The sequence below is a fragment of the Chrysemys picta genome, chromosome 14, assembly GCF_011386835.1.
Source record: "Chrysemys picta bellii isolate R12L10 chromosome 14, ASM1138683v2, whole genome shotgun sequence".
Lineage (NCBI taxonomy): Eukaryota > Metazoa > Chordata > Testudines > Emydidae > Chrysemys > Chrysemys picta.
Window position 1 is genome coordinate 39,866,044 of NC_088804.1, and position 27,520 is coordinate 39,893,563.

Sequence of the window (27,520 nt, forward strand, 5' to 3'; positions counted from 1 at the left end):
CATAGAGATTTCTCAGAAGATTCCCCACTACTATGGTGTGAAATTGCCTGAAATTGTTTGGACATAGCCCAGGTATACAGGCCAAACAGACTGCCTAGACAAATTGGTCACACTCACTCCTCCAGTCCTCGAGTCCTCCGGTGGTGGCTTGACCCGCAAGCAATATGTGCAGGAATACCCTTCTCCAGGCCTCAGCCATCGCTGTCCCTAGTCACAGATGTGTCAGCGATGGGATGGGGGGCACACCTAGGAAGATTCAGGACCCAAGGTCTTTGGTCCCAGGCAGAACTTTCGCTGCACATCAACATCAGGGAGCTGCGTGCGGTTCACCTCGCTTGCCAGACGTTTCAAACTCATCTACAGGGCATATGTGTATTGGTATTGACGGACAATACCATAGCAATGTTCTATATAAACAGACACGGTGGTGCTCACTCCTCTCTCCTGTGTCAGGAAGCCCTCAAGCTGTGGAACTTCTGCATTGCCCTCTCCATACATTAGGAGGAATCGTACCTTCTGGGCTTGCAGAACTGGCCAATCACCTCAAAAGGTCCTTTCATGGCCACGAGTGGTCCCTCCTCCTGGATGTCGTGATCAACATCTTCCAAAGGTGGGGATTTTCCGGATAGACCTGTTTGCGACGTGGCGCAACAGGAAGTATCAACAGTTCTGTTCCTTCCTGAATCACAGCCTGGGCTCGCTCACAGACGCCTTTCTCCTCCTTTGGAAGGGGCAGCTGCTGTATGCATTCCCGCCCTTCCCGCTCGTTCACAAGGTCCTGCTGAAGGTCAGACGAGAGGGAGCATCAATAATCTTGATAGCACCAGTATGGCCATGTCAGCACTGGTTCACCACACTCTAGACTTGTCGGTGGACACGTCTATAACTCTGTCCCTGGTCCCGGACTTGATCACATAGGACACTGCTGACATCCCAATCTACAGTCTCTCCACCTCACGACATGGAAACTCCATGGCTGAATCTGTTAGACCTTGCATGCTCAGACTCAGGCTATTTCTATACTACCATGCTAAGTCGACATATGCTACACAACTCCAGCTACGTGAATAACGTAGCTGGAGTCGACTTAGCTTAAGTCGAGTTACCACAGGGCCTACACTGTGGGGGGTCGATGGGAGAAACTCGGCACCACTCCTGCGACCGATTGGCGGAACGGGGTCACCGGTCACCCTCCTGCCGGCACCCGTCCTTGAGACACGCATCCCCTCAATCAGGGAGATTCTACCGACAATTGGCCCACTCCGACTCCCAGTCCCACTCTAGATCCCGGTACAGGTCAAGCAGTGTGAGGCGTAGATCGCTGGTCTTTTGATGAAGATCCACCGAATGCCGAAGATCCCCAGGGTCCTGCGGGAGGGACTCGTCCCGATTGGAGAGGTCAACGTCGAGGCACAGCGGCCAGCACCACAGTGAGGAGGCCCACCGGGCCAGCCGGTCATGGTCACTCCGCAGTGTCCGCTCTGCTTACGACTCTGGTGCTGATCAGGAGTCCCTGGTAGCCGGACAGGCTCTGGCACCAGTGGTACCGTCAACTTCATTGGCATTGCCTCTGGGCCGATGGCCAGCAGCGTGGTACCCCTGGAATCCTTGGGGGTTCACCCAGCCTTCCCAGGCTGCCCGGTCAGTGGAGGGGACCTCAGATAGGCCATCGGCCACAGCATCCCGCCCTCCTCCGGAGGTGGAGGCCCCACACAGGAAGATTTCCCCCCCCCCCCCCCCCCCCAGGCCCATGAGGACCTAGGGGAGCAGCCAGTTGGACCACCAGGGGATGTGGTGGATTCCTCGGTGCTGGCTACGTCCTCCTCATCGCCAGACGAAGTGATTATGGGTTCCCCTCACCCAGTTCTGCAAGATGACGCCAAGGCGGTTGTCTCTCTAACCTGGTGCTCCAGGCAGTCATCGGACTTACTGTTCAACGTCCTTTGATCCACGGTACCCACTAGAGTGGCTTTCCCCCTCACAAGGGGGTATCAAAAATAATTAATGCCCTATGGCAACCCCCCTCCTCCCTACTACCCATCTCAAAAAGGGCTGAGCGCAAATATTTTGTGCCTGCTAAAGGCCATGAGTATCTCTATACTCATCCGGCCCCAAACTCCCTCATAGTTGAGGCCATTAACCAGAGGGAGAGGCAGGGTCAACCTGGGGCTACGCCCAAGAATAAAGACTTGAAGAGACTGGATCTGTTTGAGCAAAAAATATATTAGTCTTCCAGCCTTCAGTTGAGAGTGGCCAACACCAAGCCCTCCTTGGCTGCTATGACTACAATATGTGGCAGTCTATGGCCAAATTTGATGTCTCGCTGCCCGAAGGGTCCAAGAAGGAATTCCGGGTGATCCTTGAACAGGGCACAGCTGCAGTGAGAGCGGCCCTCCCAGCAACCTCGGACGCAGCAGACTCCGCGGCTTGCACCATGGCCTCAGCCATCTCCGTGCGAAGGGTGTCCTGGCTGCTCCTCTTGGGTCTGTTACCAGAGGCTCAGCAATTGATGCGGGACCTCCCCTTCGACGGCCAGACCCCGTTTGCAGAACAGACGGAGAGTAAACCGCATGGCCTTAAGGACTCCTGCACTACCCTGAAAACTCTGGGGCTGTACGTTCCCAGTCCAGCCCATAAGCGGTTCAATCCGCAGCAATCTCAGGGCCAAGGGAGTCTTTTCCACTATTGTTGCACTAAGATGTTAAGGAGCCAAGTATGCAGTAATTTGGTGTCAGGATATCACAAGTCCAGGAAAACATATAGCTTCCAATGCAAAAGTTTAGTGTTGAGTTTCACAAGGCCAATTAAAATAACCCTTAATAACAAAATTTGTCTACATTTAAGAGAGGAATACAATAATTTATACAAATATGTTGCTGAATGCATCTATCAAAACATTTTGATCTGACCAAGATTTGACCTGGGTTGATTCACATTTCCTAAGCCAATTGCTATTAGTTAAATGGTTTCTAATGAGACATTGTGAATGGTTGTTGAATGATTCAGGTGGCAGTTTTTATTAATGATGACTCAAGCATTTGAAAGATAAAAACTAAGAACAGATTAGAGTTGACATTTTTTATTTGGGGCTTGACTTTTAATCAGGCATAAAACAAAAACCTACCTTTAAAAAAAAGATATTACTTTAAATTCTTTTATCAAATTTAATACTGTTCAGTGAAACTTTTCAGTAACATGAACTTAACATAAACCCTAGTTAAAATCTCTGCAAGCTTTAGACTTAGAATGATTTTATTATTTTTTAAAGGAAAAAGAAATCTGAGAAAATAATCTTAATGATAAATAAAGGAATTTACAGAAGGACATAGGTCTGTTTTATAATGGAACACACAGATATTTATAATAGTGCACCAAGAAACAACAGAGTGCTGAACACAAACACACAAAAAATTGACTTGACATCTCAGAAATGAATCTAGTTTGATTATAAGTGGCCTGAAAATGAAAAACAAGAATAAATTCCTCTGGCTTTCATTAATAAAGATTTGGTAGGGTGACTGGTTTCTAAGATCATACAATAGAAGTGTAGAGATATGAAAGTCCTTGGATTAAAAAACAAAAGCATAGGATTGGATTAGAGGATTTGTGGGTAAATCCTAGTTCCCCCATCAATTATTGGATTCTGTGAATGTTAACAAGTCATGAGTTAAACACTTATGTTAGCCAGGTGTTAGATGTGACTGACTTGGGAGAATGGTTCAAGACAATCCCCTTCATTTATTAATTTATTTCTCCCTCTGTCCAAGTAAATAGAAGGAGGAAATTGTATAGTCTAGTTAGTTTATATTGCTGAGATAAAAATTACATTATTTAGAATAGTGGCTGCAATCCCTGCTATGTAAAATCATCAATATAAATAGCTTCCTTGAGTGTTTGTAAAGTGAAGAAGAGTGACTATTCAAGATAATATAATGTAGCCCTAAAAATGGTGATATAGGTTTGAAAGCAATACAACCATATCTTGGGAGCATATGTTATACACTGGATATTGATTGGGCTATAATATATTAAGTTTATAATAAACAGAAGGGGGCAGAAAATCCTTATATATTAATCTGAGCTTCCGTCATTGAGAGTTTAGAATGTATTGCCAAACATTTTTATGTAAATGCAGAATCAGGTTGAGAACCAATTTTTCAAAGCAACCTTCCTTGAAATTTGCCCCATAAATCAGGGTACTTGCAACTAAGGTACCATAAAAAGAGTGAATCAGAAGAGATCATGTTACCAAATCATGACTGAAGGGGATTAACTTTCATCCCTCTTTGGAGGGCATTAGGTGCATAATGTCCAAGTTGTAAATAAATGTGCAGATTATTATGAGTCACACCAGAGTAAGGTGTCTATAACAAATGTCACCCATTACAAATATCTGCCAGAAAACTAATGGTCTGATCTTGTAATTTAATTAAAGTAATATATAAAAGTTCAGGTTTTTTTAAAAAAGGAAGAAGTAATATGGCCCATGAGGGTGTCTTTGGTGGATTTCATTTAATTTTTTTGGGGTAAGTGGATTGAACTTTAGATGAATAGGGTGAGACAGCCCAACTTCAGCAAGGTCTGTATAAGAGATTGGTATAGTGCCATATGCCTTAGCTGGCAGTTGATGCCAATTTAATGATACACTTCCAAATGTAAAACACAGCTTATTTGGAATCTGAAAGAGTTTCCAAATACACTTTTTCCTTTCTGTAGCACTGTGCGTTTTCATACATCTTTATCCCACTCTCTCTTTGTTCCACGCTGAAGGGTGAAGTATGAGAAAATGACAGGAAAAACTGCGCATAACTTCTTTAAAAATTATTTTTATTTTAAAACTGAGCAGCTGTGTTTGTTTAACATCACATACCTTAAGGGCGCACACACATGCTCCTGTGCTGGAATGGCAGCATAATTAACCATTTTATAAAATGATGCATTATCATGGTGCTAAGTGTGGATACCTTCATGGTTAAATATGAAAAATAAGATATCTTTCTATAATGCTAATATCAGTGGCTTATGTGCTTAAGGTGTCTTTTAGGTGTCGAACAAATACCGCGCATGTTTGTTATTCCATCTTCATTCTCACACTCTGTCTTCAATTGCTGCACTTTTTCTGGCACTTTCCTTCTAAGGCTACTGTATAAAATTGTTTTTCCCTGGGTAAATCAGTTGCATGGTGAGCTGTGCAGCAAACCTTAAAAATGCCTATCATGTAATCATACTAACCAGTCACTGAGTAGTATTGAAGCTTTACACAAATCTTTGATCTAGGAGTAAAACTATTCTTCTAAAAATATAATATATAAAAATATATACCAATGTGCACATAATGTTTAAAGCAAGTACAGTATTCATTGGGCCTTTTGCATATTACCTTAGTCCAGAGAAGCCTCATTAAACAGTTTTGAAGGAACATATTTAAAATTAAACTCTGGATGTAGTGGGCTCAGGTTGTGCAACTATTGACTTTTCTTATTTCTTCTGTCCTTGGTGTTTTTTGAATACAATGGCTCCCTCTGACGATAACAGAGATGTTGGCTAAAAAGCCCTCAAATTGAGGATATTAATGGCATGACAGGAATAAAAATGGTCCAGTTAATGCAATAGCATTCACTGAGGCACTGGAAATCTCTGGATAATTTCAAAAAATAAGCACAGATGTAATCAAATTTATGTGAGTATTAGTGCCCAGGATAATTTGTCCCTTGATAGGAGTATGTCCTTTTTAGATAATAAAGTCTGCATTACTTAGAACTGTGACTGCATTTTTTGCCCAGGAGAAATCTGGATAGTTAAAGTCTCCCATGAATATTGTAAACTGTGGTTTCAGATACCTTGAGAATTGGTGCAGGAATTTTTCATTTTCTCTCTTCTACACTCTCTTGATGGATGATAACTTATATGTTCTGTGATCCCTCTTTGGTTTCATTCCTTGTCTCCTTACCTGAATAATTTTACTATCACATTCTGTTTAGTTGAATCTGTCTGACACTGCAGATACTTTTGAAATTTAAAATGTGTAGCCACCCTTTTGCGTCTTCACTTTTTTACATCTATGTTGATATTTTGGTCAAATATCAACATAGCTGCATCAAATTATATGCATCTATGTTGATATTTTGGTTATCTGAATCAGCTGATAGGTTTGTGGCATGCCCATCAGATCACTATTAGTTCTTGCTATTTATTATACTCCTTGCATATGAAGCTCTTTGACACAGGAACTGACTTTTTGTTATATGTTGGGCTCATAGCTATAGATTCTAAAATGAGAAAAGGTTAAAAAAAACTGGGCATGTTTTATCTTGACAAAAGTAGACTGAGGAGGGACCTGAAAAGTCTTAAAATATGATAAGGGCTGTTACAAAGAAGATGGTTCTCAATTGTTCTCCATGGGAGAGACAACATGAGCGAGGTAATATCTTTTATAGGAGTAACTTCTGTTGGTGAAAGAGACAAGCTTTTGCACTACACAGAGCTTTTCTTTAGGTCTTTGTATAGTTTGAAAGCTTGTCTCTTTCACCAACAGAAGTTGTTCCAAAAAAAGGTATTACCTCATCAACCTTGTCTCTCTCCTAGCTGTGTTTGGTCCCAGGATATAACAACTCTGCAAATAATGTTCTCCATGTCCACTGAAGGTAGGACAAGAAGTAATGGGCTTAATATGTCGCAAGGGAGATTTAGGTTAGATATCAGGAAAAACTTTCTAACTATAAGGATAGTTGAGCATTAGAATAGGCTTCCACGGAATGTTGTGGAATCCCTATCATTGGATGATTTTAACAACAGGTTAGACAAACACCTGTCAGAGATGGTGTAGGTGTACTTGGTTCTCAATGCAGGGGGTTGGACTAGATGACCTCTTGAGGTTCCTTCCAGCCCTACATTTCTATGATTCTATGCTACCACAATAAAAACAATAATATTTTTAGGTGGAGACTAGCAAATATAAACACATCTTCTTTCTCAAAGGTAGTCTAACATTCTGTGAACCTAAATCCTCCTCCTCTATGCTGGTCTCTCTTGTCAGTCATTCTTTCCTCTCACTCAGTGTGGAAGGATATCAAAGAAGTTCCTCTTCACTGTCTTTGTTTCACTCTAGTTGCCAGAATCATAGACTATCCGGGTTGGAAGGGACCTCAGGAGGTCATCTTGTCCAACCCCCTGCTCAAAGCAGGACCAATCCCTAGACAGATTTTTACTCCAGTTCCCTAAATGGCCCCCTCAAGGATTGAACTCACAAGCCTGGGTTTAGCAGGCCAATGCTCAAACCACTGAGCTATCCCTCCTTCCCAAAGTTATCCGTGATCTTGGCCAGATTTACAAAAGCATTTAGCAGATAGTGGGATTCATAAAAGTGTGTAACCTGCTATCTGTATCTTTAGGCACCTGAATACCTTTGTAAATTTGCCCTCTTATCCTGTCTTCCTTTTCTTGCATTTTTTGTTTCCATATGGACTGTAATTTTTGGAAGTCTGCCTTCGTTCTGCAGTGTCCTCCACTCTTCTTATCATATATCTCCTATTCCAGTACCAGGAGCCAGTATACCATTCTGTACACTTGATCTGTAATCCAGGTAAGTCTGGCCAACTCCTTTCCTATGAAGAATTATGTATACCTCTTCCTTAGTGGGAAAGCTAGTGAGGATGAGATCAACCTTTCTGATCCCTAGTTGCAGATGATCTTCAATGGGCTGCATTACCTGGCCATAACTCAGAAATTTAAGGCTCAGGGGATGGTTAACAGCCATACATTTCTTTTTATGTTTGGGTCAAAGATTTAGTTACTCTGTTTTCATTTTATATATAGCCATATCTATATTTATCAGGTTTTGTTCACCTTAAGTTACAAGTTAGTAATATGTATTGTTCTATTTTTGCAACCTTCACCTGTCTCTGCCTAACAGTAGAATGTTAATAGTTAAAGGAGTTAATACCATTTCTGATTGTTTTAAAATAGCCCAGTTTTCTTAAACTCTGCCTCTGTCAATTGTAACACTGTCCAGAGCTACTGTTTTTTTCTATTTCTCTATATCACCAGTCAAGAGCTGAGGCCAAAGGGTTCTTTGGAGACCATATATTGCTGTAAATTTAGTTTTCAAAGCACTTCAGTTGTGTTAACAGTAACAGGAGTAATGAAGAAAATGTATGACAGTTGTATTTATAGACACGCAGGTATTGTAAACCCCCTTAAGTAAGCAGCCTTTTTTTTTTTTGTGGTGGTAGGATCCTTGTCCCTTGTACCATCATCTTACTATTGCTTAGTGGGTAAACTTTTTGAAATTTTCATTTATGAATGGTTACAGTGGACCATGCCAATGTATTAAATGGCACCCCTCAGAGAACAATAAACCAAAACAGACTTTGTTTAAACAGCTTTCCTCATTGGTTTGTGAAATTTGTCTTGAAACCAGTAAATCATCTCTGTGTGCTTGTCAACCAGTTCAAAGGCTCTCTGTGTGTAGCTAAGGCTGACTGTAACACCAGCCTTTGTACATAAACTCTGCATAAATGTCTTTTGTAATTTGGAAAATCTCTGGTTCTAACTTACATATTTGAGCTGAAAATATCAGAATGCTTAAAATGTTAACACTATGTTTTAATAAATGCTGTTTTTTGCTTTGCCTTTTTGTACTATCAATTGCCTACAACTTCATAAATCTGTTAAATACATAAGTTACTCTGGGATGATGGCTGGTGTACTTTGGCCCCTGTCTGTAAAGAACCTAATCATAAATGCTATCTTTATAAAGTCTGGCATTCTGTGATACTCCAGATGCTAGGGACCCAAAGATAATTTTCAATGACTGAACCCTTGTTACATTTTATGAATAAAATTATAGTTCTGGATGACAGTCAGCTGTGGCCGGGGGATGAGAGATGTAGATGACAAGGCTGCTTCAAGCATTAGTTACTGAATGTCTGCCGGATGGAGCTTTTGACACCTCATCCTCTAGACATCAGCTTGTTATTTTCCTTTACTGTGGTGCATGATGCATTCATGTGCATGATCTTTCCTCTCTGGGACTTTAGGGACCTGATTTTTTAAAAAATTTGGATTTGTGCATTGCTTTGCAAGATTGCATAGTAATGCAAATCCCCAAGTCATGGATTTCCCCATTCACTGGTAGTTGGGAAATCTCAAGTGCTTGTACAATTCCTGTTAGAAAGATCAGCCTAGAGTAGAAGAACCCTGTGAATGAAAACAGTGTTGACCAAGATAAAAAAAAACAGTAATCTGCTGATCAGAAGAAGTGAAAAGATCTGTAAGAACAGATATTCTTCTTAAAGATGCACTCGGGTACCAGTGAAAGAAAAAAGGTGTGGATAAAGAAAGAGTTAAATTTTAAAATGTTTTCCTGTACATTACTTATTTGTTTCCTTGTGGGTGCAGTTCTCTGATTTGTGCATGCATATGTGGGATTGTACATGCAGAGTAGGCTCAAAGAGTCTGTCAAAACATGGGGCTATGTAAGTTCCTCTCCGCCCATCCTACTTTCCTTACCAGTTGGAGTTTTGCTATAAATATCTCATCAGTCTATATAAGTGTGTCTAAGGATGCAAAAAGAGAAACTGCCTGTCTGAAATGTTCCTGTCTCAGTTTTTCCGTAACTCATTTCCATCCATCTGGAGAAACTCTTGATCTTGTACATTATGGGAGATGAAATGTCAGTTGGTTCCTACTGTTTTATTTTTCTCTCCTAATTAGAAAACTAATCTGGGAAGGGGAGGAGATGTTGGTTTTAACGGTGGCAAAAGTTCTCTTCTTTTATTGTCTGCATTCTGTATGATTGAAAGGTGATTGACCAAGAAAAAACAACAGCTAAGACTGATGGATATGAGTCATACATTTTCCGTGTTAAAAATTACCTTTGGCAGGAACTTTCCTTTGCAAAGTGTACAAGGTTCTTTTGTTTTTCAAAAAGTCAGAGACCAAAATATGAATACTTGAAAATAATTATATTACTTGAAAATCATTATATTTCATGTTCATTATTTATATAAATAATATTTTGTTTGGAGGTGTCATGGATTGTTGACCTGGTAAATTTTTTTTTCAATCCATAAATATGTATTTACCTATAGACAATGTAGATTTTTTTTAAAGAAATTGTTATTGTATTCAGAGTTCAAAAAATAGCTATGAGTATTTTCTTTCCATACTTCCTCAGCTCCCTAATCTGTCCCCAAAAGTGTATATGCTGGCAGCATTGATAGGAAGAGTTGTCTCATTCTTCCTTTTGCTAGTTGATCTTTCTATATTAACACAGGAGTCAACGTCACATTATTATTCATCTTCATTGATGAATGTGCAGCTTCTGAGAAGCTCTGTCAGTTTCTGCACTGAATATTTAGTCTGTTTATTCTGCTTCCTTCTTAACTATGGAAGAGGAACAATTTTAATAGGCCTACCTAAAGATGATAATAAAATGTTATAATATTTTCCTCTTTCAGAGCTCCTAAGGCTAGTTGTGCCCAGGATTTTCATAGAATTGTAGGACTGGAAGGGACCTCAAGAGGTCTTCTAGTCCCGTTCCCTGCACCCAAGGCAGGACTAAGTATTATCTAGACCATCTTTGTCTAGCCTGCTCTTAAAAATCTCCAATGATGGAGATTCCAGAACTTCCCTAGGCAATTTATTCCCGTGCTTAACTACCCTGACAGGTAGGAAGTTTTTCCTCATTTCCAACATAAACTGCCCTTGCTGCAATTTACACTCATTGCTCCTTGTCCTATCCTCAGAGCTTAAAGAGAACAATATTTCTCCCTCCTCCTTGTAATAACGTTTTATGTACAGAAAAACTGTTATCATGTTCCTCCTCAGTCTTCTCTTCTCCAGACTAAACAAACCCAAGTTTTTCAATTTTTTGACCTGGTGTAGAGCTCGTTGGTAGTTTTGTAGGTATTGTGCAGACTTCTTCATATTGTCCCTGAAAACCTTCATCCGAAGGTCCTGTTCTCCTCTAGATTTTGCATTTTTTTCTCTTGCAAGTGCAGAATTGAATTCTCTTTGAGAATAGTTCTGTAGATAGCTGTTCAGAATGCTGTGGTATTGTGATTTGTTTATTTTAATAAAAAAGCCCTGGCATCTTGGAGGATGGAGGAGTGTTTGTAAAGGGGCTTTATTCCACAAACTGATCTATGAAGGCACACTCTTGTGTCTGTGTAGTGTCCCATAGATTTCAGTGGAATTCCATGCAAGGGGGCCTCCGGTGTGGAGCAAGTTATAGGATTGAGGCATGGTGTGTAACTGTTGTCTCTTAAAAAAGTCATTATGCTTGCAGATTGGTAAAGTGGCCTAAATCATAAACTCCTTTATCTCCCAAATAGGTAATTGCTTGGGCTTGAAAACATCAGCCCAGAATAAACTTCATCTGGTATAAAGTACAGCAGCCTACCTCAGCAACATGTATTGCCAAGAGCACATCAGCCACTCTGGTGGCTCCCCTATAGGATACTGATCTAAATTTAAGATCTCGATCAAGTTATTTTTGAGGTTCTGAATGGACAAGAACCAGGTTACCTAAAGGACTTGCCTCATCCTCCGGACATGGATTGCCCTCGACAGCTCCACTCCTCAGGAATGGTAGAATGCATTAAGAATTGTAAACTCCTTCATCTTTAGGACCAATGTCAAATTCAATAAGTAATACAAGTGTCTTTGGACTAGTAGATGAAAAGTTTCTGTTTCCATGTTCTGTATCTACCACCAGTATTTCCTGGCACTAGATGGGGAGCTATGTACTGTTATTCTGAAACCAGATGTAGCCTCCCCACACTGTTAAATTAGCCAGTGCCAAAGGGTTAATAAATCTGTGTCTGGATTAGTAACCCTGGGTTTAGTGCTTCCAGATAGAGCCTCTTTCTAGCTTTTTTTGTTTGTTTTTGGTTTTGCTGTGACCCAGTTTCCTCCCCAGAGAGACTATTGTCCCCAGCAATTGTTGAAGCGGAGTAGCTATTTAGTTCCAAAAGGATAACATAATACACACAATTTGGCAGTTGCTTGCTTACAAGGACTTAATCATGGTAATTGTACATGGTGTCTGTATAAGTCTGTGTGTGCACCATGATATACAGCACTTTTTCAACAAAAGCATGTTTAGTGGCCATTCAAGGAGTATAGTGGCTTAAAATCCAAATCACCGTGGCTATCGCCTCACTACTTGTATTCCATGTGACCCATTTGGCCAAATTAATCCCTGGTGTAAGACCACTGATTTCATGGGCTTTTACTGGGGACAAATGTGGCCTCATACATAAACACTGAATGAAGCAACCATGAGCATGCTGTGGTGCTATTGCAGAAGAGGTGGGGTAAACAAAAAATTGCAGTGTATTGGCAAAGCAAAATTCACCCCAGTACTGAGGAGCCAACACACTATGTGGATCTTAAATCCAATGTTAATGGCTTATATCAGGTTTCCTCTCCATTCATTTTTAAGTTTGCTTATGTTAACTAAACTCCATCAGGCACACTTTAAAATGCTCTTAAAAATGAATGAGTTATTTTCTTAAAAAATAGGTTTTTCCCATGTTATATCAATTCTGAGTTCTAAGACTTTGGGGTGTGGGGAAGAAAGCCTGAGGACTTCATAAATAGAAGCTTAATTTTACTGCATTTATCTCTATAGCTGCAATTAATTATTCAGCGTATCCATTAAAAATTAAGCCTTAGTAAGTGACACTTTTAAACATGCATTCAAAATTTATTGAAAATGGGGGAAATGATGATAAAAAGAACAATGTCTAAAAGAAAAATAAAATGTCTTAAAAGAGTCTCAATCTGTCCTTAAAAACTTCAGTATATAACCTGTAGTACATATAAAAGGTGGAACCGGAGGGGAATAGAGCCGGGAAGCAATGGGAAGGAGTGGGTAGAGCAGGGCAGCTTCCAGTGTTGCTAACTTTCATGATTTTATTGAGAGTTTCATGATATTCACTGCTTTCTTAAAACTGCAGCTGCTGAAATCATGAGATTACATGAGAATCTGAGCTTTTGTTAGATAAAAATTCTAATTACATAGTCATGGAGAAATGCTTGAAAATGTGACTTGAGTGCACCATAAACACTCAGAACCCAGAAAGCAAATAAAAAGAATTTCAAATGCATTATTTAAAACAATCTCATGATTTTAGGCCAGTCTTGTGATCTTTTGAGACCTGACTCATTTTAAACGTTTGGGGTTGGCACATACAAGGCCCAGTACATTCTGTACTTGTTCACAGTTCGATTAAACCCCCTCCAGAGCGTGTGAGGTTCATAGGGCTTCAGAGCCAACAGATGGTTGTCAATCTATAATTAATCCCATTTGTTATGGGCAACAGATACAATTATACATAGATTACACACACATCCCTTGGCAGTGGAGCTAGAATGCTGTTCTTTTAGCTCATAAAACACAGACTTCCATCATGAGAGATAAAGAACAACTCCCTTAATTTACGGTTAGTTCTTGTAGTATGTGGCTTATCGTTTCTGTAGGCCAGTCATGAAAGGGGTGACATCACATGCATATGGAGACGTACATATACACACACAAACATACAGTATGTAACAGCTGAAATAGATAGAATATTGCTATCAGATTGCTCATGTTATTTCTTATGTGTGATTCTAATATCTGGCAGACTAAAGTTAAGAAAAATAAATATCAGTGATATTTTTCAGATGTTGACCAATAAAAAACAATAGAAAAAGTGTGTACAGTGATGAGAAATTAGCTAGTCTTCTCTTGCCACCCCAGCAGGGGAAAATGTGTGTGTGTTTTAAGCCTATCATTGAGTATAATGAAAACATTTAGTTTTTCACACCAAAACTATCCCATACTTTTGAAAGATTTTTGTAATGGCATGAGAATAATAGGATGATGATAATCTCTGAAACCAATTAAAATAATAAACTGCATGCCAAATAAGTTTATTTACTTTACCTTTGTTTTTATATTAACCCAAAATGTTACCCTATGCATTTTTTGTTTGGATCATGGAATTCTTAACAGATTTTTTTTGCACATTAAATACACGCAAACAATGGTCTAGTCCCATCAGTAACTAAAATTAGAGTCTTTTCCCTTTTCTCCGTTCTGTCCCCATGTCCTAAAAAAAATAGATTTGTTAGAAGATCAGATGTCTTCTCGGTTAAGCCCATCAGCTCAGTTTACAGCAGAATGCCTTTCCCCCCCCTTTTCCTTTGGGGGAAATATTCCATTAAAATGTTGCTTTTTATTATACAATGGCCAGTTTACCTCACAAAATCTTCACCCTTGTAATAATTCTCCAAAGCAGAAATTTGAGGGCTCTTAGTAACTTTTTTTGTTTACAGACTTCCTCCTGGTTATCTTGAGTTGATAAATTCTTTATCACCCTGGAAGGGGTCACAGACTGTTAATAATTTCAGTGAAGCAGTCAGTCCCTTGGAACTGTATGGATGTCAAATATGTGGATTACAAGCGGTAGCATTTGATACATAGTAAATAGCTCTGATGTTGGGGGTGGGGGGGAAACAAACCCAGAAACAGCCTTTCAGTTTTAGTGTAAGAGTTCATTTAAATACAAAGACTGGCTTAATGTATTATTTAAAAAGGTTTGCTTCTTTACATTCTATTTCTCTTTGATTTTGTCTTGTAGTGTTGTCCCACAGACTACAGTTATACTGAACAATGATCGGCAGAATTCAATAGTAGCCAAGATGGTTGGGCAGGAAGAGCCATTGAGCAGAACAGCGGATTCTCTGGAAAATATCCTTAGCAAGTTAGTAGCAACAATTGCAATCCTTCCCCTACACGTCATTAGTTCTTACAGGAAATCCAATCTACTGCAATTACAAGTGCAAAATAAGAACATCCTAGGCAACTGAGCTTGAGGAAAAAATATTCACAAAGTAGTGAAAAGGGCCAAATTGACAGCCCGGCAGAGCAAAGTCATCTATCAACAGAACAGGTACAGCGCAGTGCCTCAACCTTGTGATGAGTTTTGCGATGTCGACTCTTGTCCACTTTGAACTGTACTGAGACCTCCCAACTCATTAACGAAAGGACATTCAGTGGCCGTCCGTAGTAATAACTTTTGTTCTGGCCAAGGCTGGATTTGACCTAGTTACTTGAAAACAAAGGCTCAGTATAGAAAACTGTTTGAAGTAACAAGCCATGTTAATTTAACAGTTATGTAAAGAAGTTTCTTTATACTTATTGGTTATAGGTTGTGTATAGACATTTCAGTGATAAAATTTTCAAATAAACTTAAACAGCAAACTACCTTCTGAGTAATTAACATTAGATAGTAACTATAAAGCAAGCCAAAGAACACTTACTTTTAAATAAATATTGACACTTACAAAAGGTTTTAATCTTCTAATGCGTTTAATGTATTTGTGAATAGTATGTATAGCTTTTTTGTGCTATTTGTATAACGTTAACACATGGAAATTTATTTTAGAAAGCTGGGGTTATTGTTAAAATTTCTGACATCTGTACAGAACATGTTTCTTTCTATAAACTTTCCTAGCTCTTTTTGGAGGCTAATGGAGTCAGTTGAGATGTCTTCAGTTCATTCATGCCATACAATTAATACAATATACATTTTATTTAAAGCTTGCTTAACTGAATAGCTAAACGCTATGGAAGGAAATTAGTCAATTCAGTTTTCTATAAATTGTCCTTCATCTGAACCAGAGGCAAATGGATTTATTTTTATTTAATGTCCTACAGGGAGTCATGTTTTGATGCTTTCTGAAGAAGAAACAAAATTCTTGTGTAGCTTCTCATGTATTAATTTTTGTTAATATCAAAACATTTTTGGGTTTTATGTTAACTTAATTTGCAGAAATATAGTATGTAATTCATTATTTGATGTCAAACACCTGCTGAATGCAAACAGTTTTAGGGTTATTCTGCTACTGCAGTCTTTTTAGCTAGGTAGCTCTTAATCTAGACAGACTAGCTTTTACAAGAAAAGTCATACAGTCAGTAAGAAATCAAGTTGTTAATATTTTTTAATGCACTAGTAACAGTATATTACATTCTTCGAGTCTAGAATCGTGCTTTGCCAAAGTGTGAATTCTTCTTTTCTTTCTCAGTGCTGTTCCTGGTCGTAGACAGAACACCATTGTGGTGAAGGTGCCAGGGCACGATGACAGCCACAATGAAGATGGAGAGAGTGGGTCTGAGGCCAGTGACTCAGTTTCCAACAGTGGCCAGTTAGGAAGCCAAAGTATTGGGAACAATGTTACTCTTATTACACTGAACTCTGAAGGTATGTGATCAAACTGTAAGGCCATTTGAGCAAAATGAGCAGGATGGAGGAATGAGCTAAAATTCTATCAGAAGCTCTTGAGATCATGTCACAGTTCAGTCCTTAAAGAACTATGAAAAAATGTTGAAGTGACCTATCCTATAGGAAGCATCAGATAGGACCGCGTAACAAGCCAAAATAATTCAGTTCCCTTTAACTTTCTGTTCACTTTTCTAGGCAAAAGAGCAAATTAAGTGAATTTGTAATACTCAATAGGCATGCCCCAGAGCACAGCCCTTGATTTAACAGACTCTTTTGCATTAGCAGTATAAGAACACTTAATTTCAATGTTTTTAAATTTAAAGATTTGCAAAATGATAGCTAAATACTTTGGTCCTATCTCAAAGTTGAAATAGAGAGCTAGGGAAATAACTGCATTCTCTGGGAAGCATCAAAATGTCCCAATTCATTGCCTCCTGTAACTTCTTATGCCATTCTACTGATGCTGAATTCTTCTGAAAGTAAACCGTTTTTTAACAGGAAATTCCTATAAAAATGTATTGTTTATAGGATAGTTCTGTCAACAGTTTCACAGTTTTCTACAACCTCTACACAACCCAAAATCTCTACAAAACAAAGACAGTGGAATATAACACTTTGAAATGTGTCTTCTGTAGACAATCTGTTATATGTTGTAAGTACTTATGGTATTAAAATACAAAGTGAATGCTAGCTGCTATATTTTATGCAATCACAAAAATGATGAAACTATAAAACAATTAGAAGGACACACGTTTTAGGTGAAAAGTGTCATGTAAGTTAAAAAAAAAAAAAAGATCACAATAAATCATAGGTTTTTTTATAATTGCTCTGATTAATCATGTCACTAATTTTTAAACAGAGGCCTGTAATTTGAACCTTAGACCATAGAGTATTTTAATTAAGATAATTACCCACCAACTCTTATTTTATTGAATTCATAAGTGAACCATTCCTTATATTTATTTCATATATGTTAGTTTGTATTTATATTCATGCACCACAGGGGAATATATTAGTATTTGGGTACTCAATTTATCACATCTTAATGCCTGATTTTTCAGAAAATGATGACCATCTACCCTCTGAAAAACAGGTCCCTTTAATGTATCTTACACTGAGCACCCAAAAACTGAGGCTCTCAGAATGACTAGCCACTTTTGAAAATGTTGGCCCATGCTATTTGGGGCAGAGACTGTACATATTTAATATATACATAGGTTATTGTCACTACCAGAAATAAATGAATAATGGTTTGACTATTTCTCATGGAGAGCTTCTTGACTCTTCCAACCTCTGACATGTCTCCTATGGCAAAATCTGTGTCCAAAAAGTAGTTTTTATTGGGGAGAAAGACAGGAGATCCAAACTTTGAAGCACCCACATTACAAAATAGGCTGGCTGAGGATAGTAATGGCATTGCCATTTGAAAAATCAGGTCCTGTAGCAATGGGACTTGGAATACTTTATTTGTGCAGTTGCTGATGTTTTTGGCAATTTATTTATTTATGTATGTTAAGAAATTGAGTTTCACTGTTCTGGTGTTTACAGAGTCAAATTCTTCTATCTGACACATATGTTCATGTCCTATTGGCTCCCATTGTGAGGACATTTGTTCATACTTTGTGGATAAAATCATGTGGAGTTAGTCCCGAGCTGACTGCTTCATCAGGGTCAGGAAATATCTTAAAGGACGAATGCCAAGTCATCTGCTCTCAAGTTTCAGCCAGTGTCACTCTCTGAGATACTAGATGTGTTGGGTGTACTTCAGTTTTACAGTCCATGTTCTGGACACGTGTGTTCTTCCTCGCTGGAAAAAGCCATTGAGAAGGAGGCTCAGTCAGATAAGACTGAGGCTTATATTGGTTAGCTGGGGGAAGCAACTGGAAGATGTGGCACTGATGGCATTTGGCCTTCTGATTGCTGTTTTATTGTTTCTTTTCACAATGTGGAATTCTGATTAGATCACTGGCTGCTGCTAGATGATTTGGTAGGAGGAACGGTTAGGAGCGCGTTTTCCATTTACCAATGCCTAGGAGGGTTGTGACTGTTCAACTGGACCTTGCGACTGTCAGAAGTGCCTTTGTCACTTTGAGATTGGATTAGTGCAGTATGTTGCACGTGGGGCTACATCTTAAATACATCCAGAAACTAAACCTGGTGCAGAATTTGGCAGCTCATTTGCTCTAAGCAGTGAGCGTTTTACACCAGTGCTCCATGATCTGCAGTGGCTGCCATTTGGTTTCTGGGTGGAGTTTAAGGTCCTGGTTTTGACGTAGAAAGCCCTGAATGGCATAGGATCTGCCTACCACTCTCCTCCATGCCACATTTGTGGCCTGCAAAGATATTAAATTTGGAGTTCCTTCACTATAAAAGATGGGAGCTGCAGACATGGTGTTCTCAATCAGGGCCCCTTTGTATATACCTTCATTGGAGCTAGGGGGCTCATGCTAAAAATAGCTGTGTGGATGTTGCGGCACCAGCAGAGGCTTGCAATAGCCACCTGATATCGGACACAGGAAGTAGAGTGAGCTTGAGCTCCAGTGGCTAGACCAGCTTCTGTTGGAGCTGCTATGCCCACTCAGCTATTAGCATGCAAGCACAAGCCCTGCTAAGACAGGTCTCTCTACCTGGGCTGGGGGGCTTGCTCCCAGCTGCAATGTAGACATATGCCTTGACTTTGGAACTCATTTTCACCTCCTTCATTTACTTTTGTCTGAGTCTGTTGGCCAGTAGAGTGTACTGCAAACTCTTTGTCAGTTATTTGTTGCGGGAAGAAGTTTCTAATACTATGAAAATATTTGTTGCAATCTGCCCTCTTTGACATGCTTGTTTGGCATAGGTTTGTACAGAGACAGATGTTGGTCTTTTATGTGATTGTTGTATATGTAAATGTAGGTGAAACAGCTAATCCATTAATGTCTCGCATCCGATTTACCTTGGACCTTTGGTAGAATCATCCATTAAAAATCTCTCTGAGGTTTATGAATGCTTTGAGAAATGGATTAGCAATTCCCCTTCTGCCCCTCCTTCACTGCAAGATTACTCGGCTGTAGAGAATACTAAGGAAACGAGTTTACCATATGTCACAGAAATTAAATGATTAATGAGAAAAGTTCTGCAGAATGATAGATCTGTCTTGCAGATTCATTTTCGTTACTGATAAAAGCTAAAAGTTGCAGCTTACTCTTATATTTTGCAAAGAGCAGATTTTTGAATGGCAAAAGTTGTTCAGAGAAATCTTGAATGATCATAAAAATTTGTACTATTTCTTGAGAGGCCAAAATGGCACAGAACAAATAAGCCTATCTAGTGGCAACAAAAATTACCGAATCCTATCTACTTTACAAAAATAATCATGTTTAAACAGATTTGTTAAATGCTATGGTTTCTGTCAAAGATAGTCCCAATCCTGTAAAGAGATCCACGTGGACTGACCATTGTGGACCTGCAGAGATATAAGAGTCTGTCATTGCCCGTTTAGATGCCTTTGCAGGAACAACACCTATATGATAACATTTATATTACTTGTCAGTATATACAAAAACCATGTTATAACCATGTTGAAGAGCCATGTTTTAGCTCTTGTAGATTACTAGACTAAAACATAGTTTTCCAATATGATTGTAACATGTTTTTTTCTATCCACAGAGGCAAGAATAAACCATGTTAAACATAGTTTGGGCACAACCGGCTTTGAATATGGTAATTTATGTTGTGACAGTGTGGATAAGGCCAAATTTATGTCAAGACATACTACAGGCTTTCAAGACATATCACACAATAATCCTATCTGGGGGATGTTACTGTGCCTCATTCCTTGTAGCTTGTGATGCTTCATAAACTAACCTGGAAATTATTTCAAGTCACTATATCTAGAGACTCAGCACTACGGAACAGATGCTTGTAAGGTGCTGAATGCCTCCTCAGAGGCAAGGGGATTTAGCACCTTGAAGAATCAGGTTCATAGTATTGGATAACCACATATTTAGGTGTTTGTTCGCTGTTTACATAGGCCATTTTCCCCTACCCAATAGTCTTTCTCAGTCTTAGCAACACAGTTTGTGCTCCATATCTGAAAAATCCGGGTATTACTAGAGGTGCACTGAATCAAACCCCCAGATTCAAGAAGCTCCAAGACATGAATTTTGAAGCTTGTTTTTATTAATAGTTATTCAAAATAGTTTTGTATGTGCAGTAAAGGATAGTCTTTGTTTCTTAATAAAACAGTCTGCTTTAAAAAAACTCATAAAAACCTAAGGTATTAACCCATATTATAAATACAAATTATTGCCTGCAGAATTTCAGTTTTAAAAATTTTGCAGTAATTTATATGAAAAAAAGCATTTGAAAGTGACACGCTTTTAATTTTTATATGTTAAATTTCACCCCCTTAAAATGGGGCTCACAGTGGAAATACTGACGACTTAGTGAAATACAAATGGGACTGCAGTAATAAAACTGGTGCATATGAAGTAATCATGCTGTATTGAAGATAAAGCTCAACAACATGTGTTTTTTGGAGAACAATATCGGTCAAGAAATTCCCAGTGTGAGTCCGTATTAAACAGGCTGAAAGACTTATTTTAAATAATAACCATTACTTTCTCATGTTCTTACATTAATCCCATATTTTTTGGCATAGAAAATAGCAGGTGCATCCTTAATTAGTCCACTAAGAAATAACATTCTTTATACTGAACTCATATTTTACCCCTCAGCTATTAATAACACTGTCAGCAAAGATTAGCCTATTGTCATTTTGAGTGTAGGCTTAATAAAGAGTGTGTCTTGTACAGTATATAACATCTTAGTTACAGCCTGAGTTTATCTCTTGGGAGATCAGAGAAGCGTGGTGTGTGAGGATTGGTTGTATGAAGAGTAGTACAAGGACATGGCGAAATATTTTAGATTAAAAACCATGTGTCTGAAGATGCGTGATCAAGTAATGTTGATGCAAGTTGGAAACCTTTATTCCAGAGTGTCTCTTTTGGAGAGACTACCTCTTCCAGAAATAATATTGTAAAAATAAACGCCACTGGTTTGCTAAGTGATTAAATATGGGTGGTGAATCAACTTAAAAATGGTGCTTTGTTTGGGCCTTCCGTTTCTGGAGTTCTGGGTTTAAGCCTTCATTTGATTACTAAGTGAAAATAAGTTTGTGCTCACCTTAGTCCACATCAGAAAATCCCCCATTCAGTTTGGCATCACTAATAGTCTCATACTAGAAGGGCGTTAGACTGGAATAGCAACTGTGGCAGTGCTGATGAGGGGTTAGGCTCACATCTTGGGTTGTGTGTGGAAGCTGCACAGAAACTGCTTATGCTAGCCGGTGTCATTAATCTTTTTGCTCTCATGGACATCAAATGTACACATATTTAACAAAAAAGGTTTAAAAACCTCCTTGAATCATTTCTGTTTATAGCTGCCCAGTAATTTAGTTGGCACTGATGACTGATTCCCCCGATTGTAATGCTATCACTGCTAGGCCTGGTCTATACTGGGGTGGGAGGGAGGATTGATCTAAGTTATGCAACTTCAGCTACGTGAATAATGTACCTGAAGTCGACGTATTTAGATCTACTCACCACGGAGTCGACAGGCGAGTGCTTGGGGGTCGATTTATCGCTAGACTAGACGCGATAAATTGATCCCCGCTGGATCGACCACTGCTCGCCGATCCGTCGGGTAGCGTATACATACCCCTAGACTGAAAGATAGTGTGTGTTGGTTCAATAGCACGCTGATGAAACAGGCATGTATTATTGAAGTGCTTCCCTAAGTCCTTGCCATTGATTGAGTGGCAGTATAGCTACAAACTTTTTATTCATACCGTTGAAAGGGAGCGATACTTTAAGTTGAAGAAGAAAGCAGTCTTAGCATGAGGAAGTACACTGTCAATATGTATCCAGACTTTTGTGCAAACACCTTTTAAAATTATAGTAGAGGTCAAAGGAATTATTGCTGAATTGAGAAGCGAAGGTGAGATGCAACACTCACCACCTATGCCTAGGAGAAATGAGAAACTTGGATAATCTGAATTTTCTTTTCAGTGCAGCTGGAAAAGCAGAAAGGCTTTTGAACAAACATATATAGTGCATCAACCAGAACATATACTGTAGTTACAACTATCAGATCTTTAAAGCTGCTAGCAATATTTTTTTTCTTAAAGATGAGACTAGTTGAATATGTGTGTCAGTAATTCAAACTTCTCAAGACTTTAATGAGGGTACAACATCTACTTTTTAAAGTTTATCATCCATGTGTTCTTTTTTAAGATATATTTTGACTTTTGTGTCTCTGGGTCTTCTCTTCTCTTGGTTATTATTTTGAATAAAAATCCCCAATTAACTCACTGCCTTTACATAAAATATTTCTGTTTATCAGAAACTGAGGAGACAGCTATTTGATTTAGCTGACATGGTTTATCCGAACAGAATATAATTTCCCCCCCTCAATATTTAATCACTTCCGAAGCAAATTAAGCTAAACTGAATTAAGGTCACTAGAATTCTAAATGAGTGTGTCCACACAAGGGACAGTTTAACTAATCCACATTAAATTCTCATTTTAATTCATTTGAATTAATTTTCCTGAGTGTCCCTGTATAGCCAAGCCCTAATATACCAGTGAAAACAAGAAACCAAAGTTATGCAAATTTTAAAGCATTGATTATATGTATCTATAGGAAGACAAAATAAATAATATCAACAATTACTCCATTGGAATAAATGCCAAGAATCATAGCCAAATCTCCAGTGGAATACCAAAAACATGTGATTGAAAGCTGCCTGTCTTTTATCCTGCCTTCTGAAGTTAAATCTTTTACAATCTTTTTATATAGTATTTTACACTCCAGGGGGAGCTCTGTGTCAAGTGAACGCAACTAAAGCTTTTTTGGTTGCATCTAGTTTAATTTACACACTTTTAAAAAAGAAATTAAAATGTTTCATAATGTTTGATTAATTAATATTTGTAGTTGATATAGACCTAAGAAGGGAACTGAAATATAAATTATTTTTCTGTATGGGATTTTCTTATTCTTTACATAATTTGCCTGTAAAATTGTATGTACAATTTTACAGGCAAATGTACAATTTTATTAAAGTCCCACTCTGGTTAAAATAGATTGAAGTCTTTCTAGGTGATATGGGTTAAAACTTCCAGAAATGCTGAAGTGACTTGAGCCTAAATCTCATTTTCAAAACAGAGTGAGGCACTTAACGGCTTACGTTTCATTGACAGTTAATGGAAGTAAGGCTCCTGAGTGCCTAAAGTCACTTTTGAAAATGGAATTTAGGCTTCTAAAATCAATTAGGTGCTTTTGAAAATGCTACCTATAGACTGAAAGATGTGTGTTAAACACTCTTTCGATCCATGATCCATGACAGAGTTTGTTGTTATCCTTTCGTTGTTGAATGTGTGCTCAGGGTAACACAGAGCAATATTTGGAGGAATCATTGGATTAGAATCGGCTAAACTGCTGGCTCTGTTGTGACTGTTTCGGTTTACTTTACAGTTATGATGGGAAAAATGAACTGTTTCAGTCTTTTGCTATATGCATTTCTAGTTGTCAAGGTCATAAATATGAAGATTATATCTTGAGGTGGAAGCACATCAATGGAGTGTCCATCTGCAGTGAAGTGTTTTCATATGAGTGACAAGGTGATAGGTTGAATATTTGTTAAATGTAGCATTAAATGTTCATATAAATCCATTTTTTCCCTCTGAAGTATGGCTTTTAGATATTTGATGAGTTACCCGAATGTTTCCATGTGCACACTGTTCCCATCTGCTTCAGAAGTCTTTTGGATAACAGTCATTCTCTGAATATATAGACATTCTTGTTTCAGTACAAATGCTTACTTAAAAAAACATTCTTATGAGTTATAGCATGACCTGTCAAGTATTAAACAAAACATTTTGCCATGCCAGCATTTATCAATTTGAGCAGAGACTGGTCTTCTCAAAAGTTTTGGTGAATAAAAACAGAGTTAACATTCATGAAAACCAACGTTTTTTTTTTCTTTTCTCCGCTTTCTCATCAGGCACTGTACATTTTTCTTACTCTAGAGGAAACCTGAGTTTAAGACTGTCCATAGAGATCTTTTTCTTTTCATTGTTCTTAATTAAAAGTAACTTTTTTTGACAGTGCAGATTTTTTAAAGTGTATTTTGTTTTGTTTTTTAAATATGAAAGGTTAGGGGGGAGAGATTTTATGACCACGATTAATTTGAGGTTGACATTAGTGATAGATAGATGTGCCTTTGTTCTCTGTTTTGTTTAGCAGTCCTATATTATTGTCACATTAACATTTTCTTAATATCGTTTTGATGGGCAGCATATTCTCAACCTTTATTCGACTGTTGCAACTTTTTTGTCTGAGAACTACTTTTAGTTAAAGTTTATAAAAAAATAAATCAATCATTCTGAAAATTCTCATTTAAGATTCTGGTACCCACTTTACGCTGTCCCCATTTATCTTCTAACGATGGCTCAGAGACTCTCACCAACTGCTACTTACGGACTGGTTGTGCATAGGAATTCCAGCAATATATATTTTTAGGTATATGGTGCATTTACCCACACTTGGTCGTTTAGCTTCTATTAGGTATGGGATGGATGTGTGTCTGTTATATTTTGGGAGGGTGTTGGGGGGAGAAAAAGGGAAGAATCATTGATCTGCGCTATCTTCTGGAAAGGCCCCCAAAGCATGGAATAAGTTACACTTTCTCTTTCTGAGTTTGTGTATCTTGACTACAGCTGTGTGAATAACCGATATTTTTGACTTGCTGACAGTTCTGAATAATCAGAAAAAAAACTGGTTTCAGTTGAACCAAAACTGAAGATTTCAGAATTTTTGGCAAATTGAAAAAGTCAGGAAAAATTTGTTGCGGTATTTTTAATAAAAGCAAAGGCAGTTTCTGAAAGAGACAGTATTAAAGGCACAACCTCAGATTATCCTGATGTGAAGGAAATATAGGAAGAATACTAAGAGACCATTATGGCCCCATCAAGAGATCTTTAATGACCTGAAAATCCAAAAGGAATTGTATAGAAAGTGAAATATGGATGAATTGCTAAAGAAGAGTACAAAACAATAGCACAAGCATGTAGGGACAAAATCAGAAAGGCTAAGGCACAAAATGAGGTATTGTGTGAAGAAGTACTTCCTTTTTGTTTGTTTTAAACCTGCTGCTTATGAATTTCATTGCGTGACCCCCGGTTCTTGTGTTGTATGAAGGGGTAAATAACACTTCCTTATTCACTTTCTCCATACCAGTCATGATTTTATAGACCTCTATAATATTCCCCTTTAGTCATCTCTTTTCCAAGGTGAACAGTTCCAGTCTTTTTAATCTCTCCTCATATGGAAGCAGTTCGATACCCTTACTAATTTTTGTTGCCCTTCTCTGTAATTTTTCCATTTCTAATGTATCGTTTTTGAGATGGAGTGACCAGAACTACATGCAGGATTCAAGGTGTGGGCATACCATGGATTTATATAGTGGGATTATGATTATTATTGATCCCTTTCCTGATGACTCCTAACATTCTGTTAGCTTTTTTTGACTGCTGTGGCACATCGGGTGGATATTTCCAGAGAACTGTCCACAATGATACCAAGAGCTCTTTCTTGAGTGGTAACAGCCATTGTTTTGGATGAATAGTTGGGATTGTTTTCCAATATGCATTACTTTGCATTTGTAATTTCATCTACCATTTTGTTGCCCAGTCACCCAGTTTTGTGAGATCCCTTTGTAACTCTTCACAGTCTGTTTTGAACTTAACTATTTTGAGTAATTTTTTATCATCTGCAAACTTAGCCACCTCAATTTCCACCTGTTTTTCCAGATCATTTATGAACATATTGAACAGCACTGGTCCCAGTACAGGTCCCTGGGGGACACTACAATTTACCGCTCTCCATTCTGAAAACCGACCATTTATTCCTAGCCTTTGTTTCCTGTCTTTTAACTAGTTACTGGTACGTGAGAGGACCTTCCTCTTTGTCCCATGACTGCTTACTTTGTTTAAGAGCCTTTGGTGAAGGACCTTGAAGTCCAAGTATGCTATATACACTGGATCACTCTTGTCCCCATGTTTCTGACCTCCTTCAAAGAATTCTAATAGTTTGGTGAGGCATGATTTCACTTTACAAAGGTTGTGCTGACTCTTAGCCAACAAATAGATTACATTCCACAGTTAGTAGTTCTGCAATTTCATATTTGAGTACCTTCAGAACTACTGGGGGAATACCATCCGGTCTTGGTGACTTATTACTGTTTAATTTATCATTTTTTTCCCAAACCTCCTCTCTTTGCACCTCCATCTGGGACAGATACTGGAACAAATTATTAAACAATCTATTTGTAAGCACCTAGAGGATACTAGGGTTATGAAGAATATCCATCATGAATTTGTCAAACACAAATTGTGCTAAATCAGCCTAATTTCCTTTTTGACTGGGTTAAAGGTCTAGTGATTTCGGGGTGAGAGGAGGAAGTAGTAGACAAGATATATCTTGATTTTGGTAAGGCTTTTGACACAGTTCTACATGACATTAGGGTGACCAGATGTCCCAATTTTATAGGGACAGTTCCGATTTTTGGGTCTTTTTCTTATATAGGCTCCTATTACTCCACACCCCCTGTCCTGATTTTTCACACTTGCTGTCTGGTCACCCTACATGACATTCACATAAGCAAACTAGGGAAATGTGATCTAGGTGAAATTACCTTAATGTGGGTGCACAATTGGTTGAAAAAACATACTGAAAGAGTAGTTATCAATGGTTCGCTGTCAAACTGGGAGATGTATAGGGCAGGGGGTTGTGCAAGGGTCTGTCTTTGGTCCAGTACTATTCAATAGTTTCATTAATGACTTGGATAATGGAGTGGAGAGTGTGCTTATAAAAGTTGCAGACGACAACAAGCTGGGAGGGATTGCAAGCAACTTGGAGGATGGGCTTAGAATTCAAAATGACTTTGACAAATTGGAGAATTGATCTGAAATAAACAAGATGCAATTCAGTAAAACTGATATCCGGTTTAGAAAACCTGATCTATGAGAAAAGGTTAAGAAAACAGGGCATATTTAATCTTGAGAAAAGAAAACTGAGGGGGGACCTGATAGGTCTTTGGATATGGTAAGAGCTGTTATAAAGAGGGCTGTGACAATTATTTTCCATGTCCACCAAAGATAGGACAAGAAGTAATGAGCTTAATCTGCAGCAAGGGAGATTT

The 27,520-nt window shown here is 38.5% G+C and overlaps 1 protein-coding gene across 7 annotated transcripts in view; it reads left to right on the forward strand.

Annotated features, from left to right (window-relative positions):
• The window catches only part of BANP (BTG3 associated nuclear protein), a 251,959-nt gene that overhangs the window by 41,477 nt on the left and 182,962 nt on the right, over nt 1–27,520 (forward strand). For 6 of the 7 annotated variants that reach the window (XM_008168621.4, XM_042852096.2, XM_065567317.1 and 3 more), the window contains exons 5-6: nt 14,634–14,756; nt 16,081–16,256. In XM_008168621.4, the coding sequence (XP_008166843.1) occupies nt 14,634–14,756; nt 16,081–16,256 (299 nt within the window). Of the gene's footprint in view, nt 1–6,500; nt 7,583–11,336; nt 11,593–14,633; nt 14,757–16,080; nt 16,257–27,520 lie in introns of those variants that run through there. The other variant, XM_065567320.1, reaches the window with a different exon arrangement.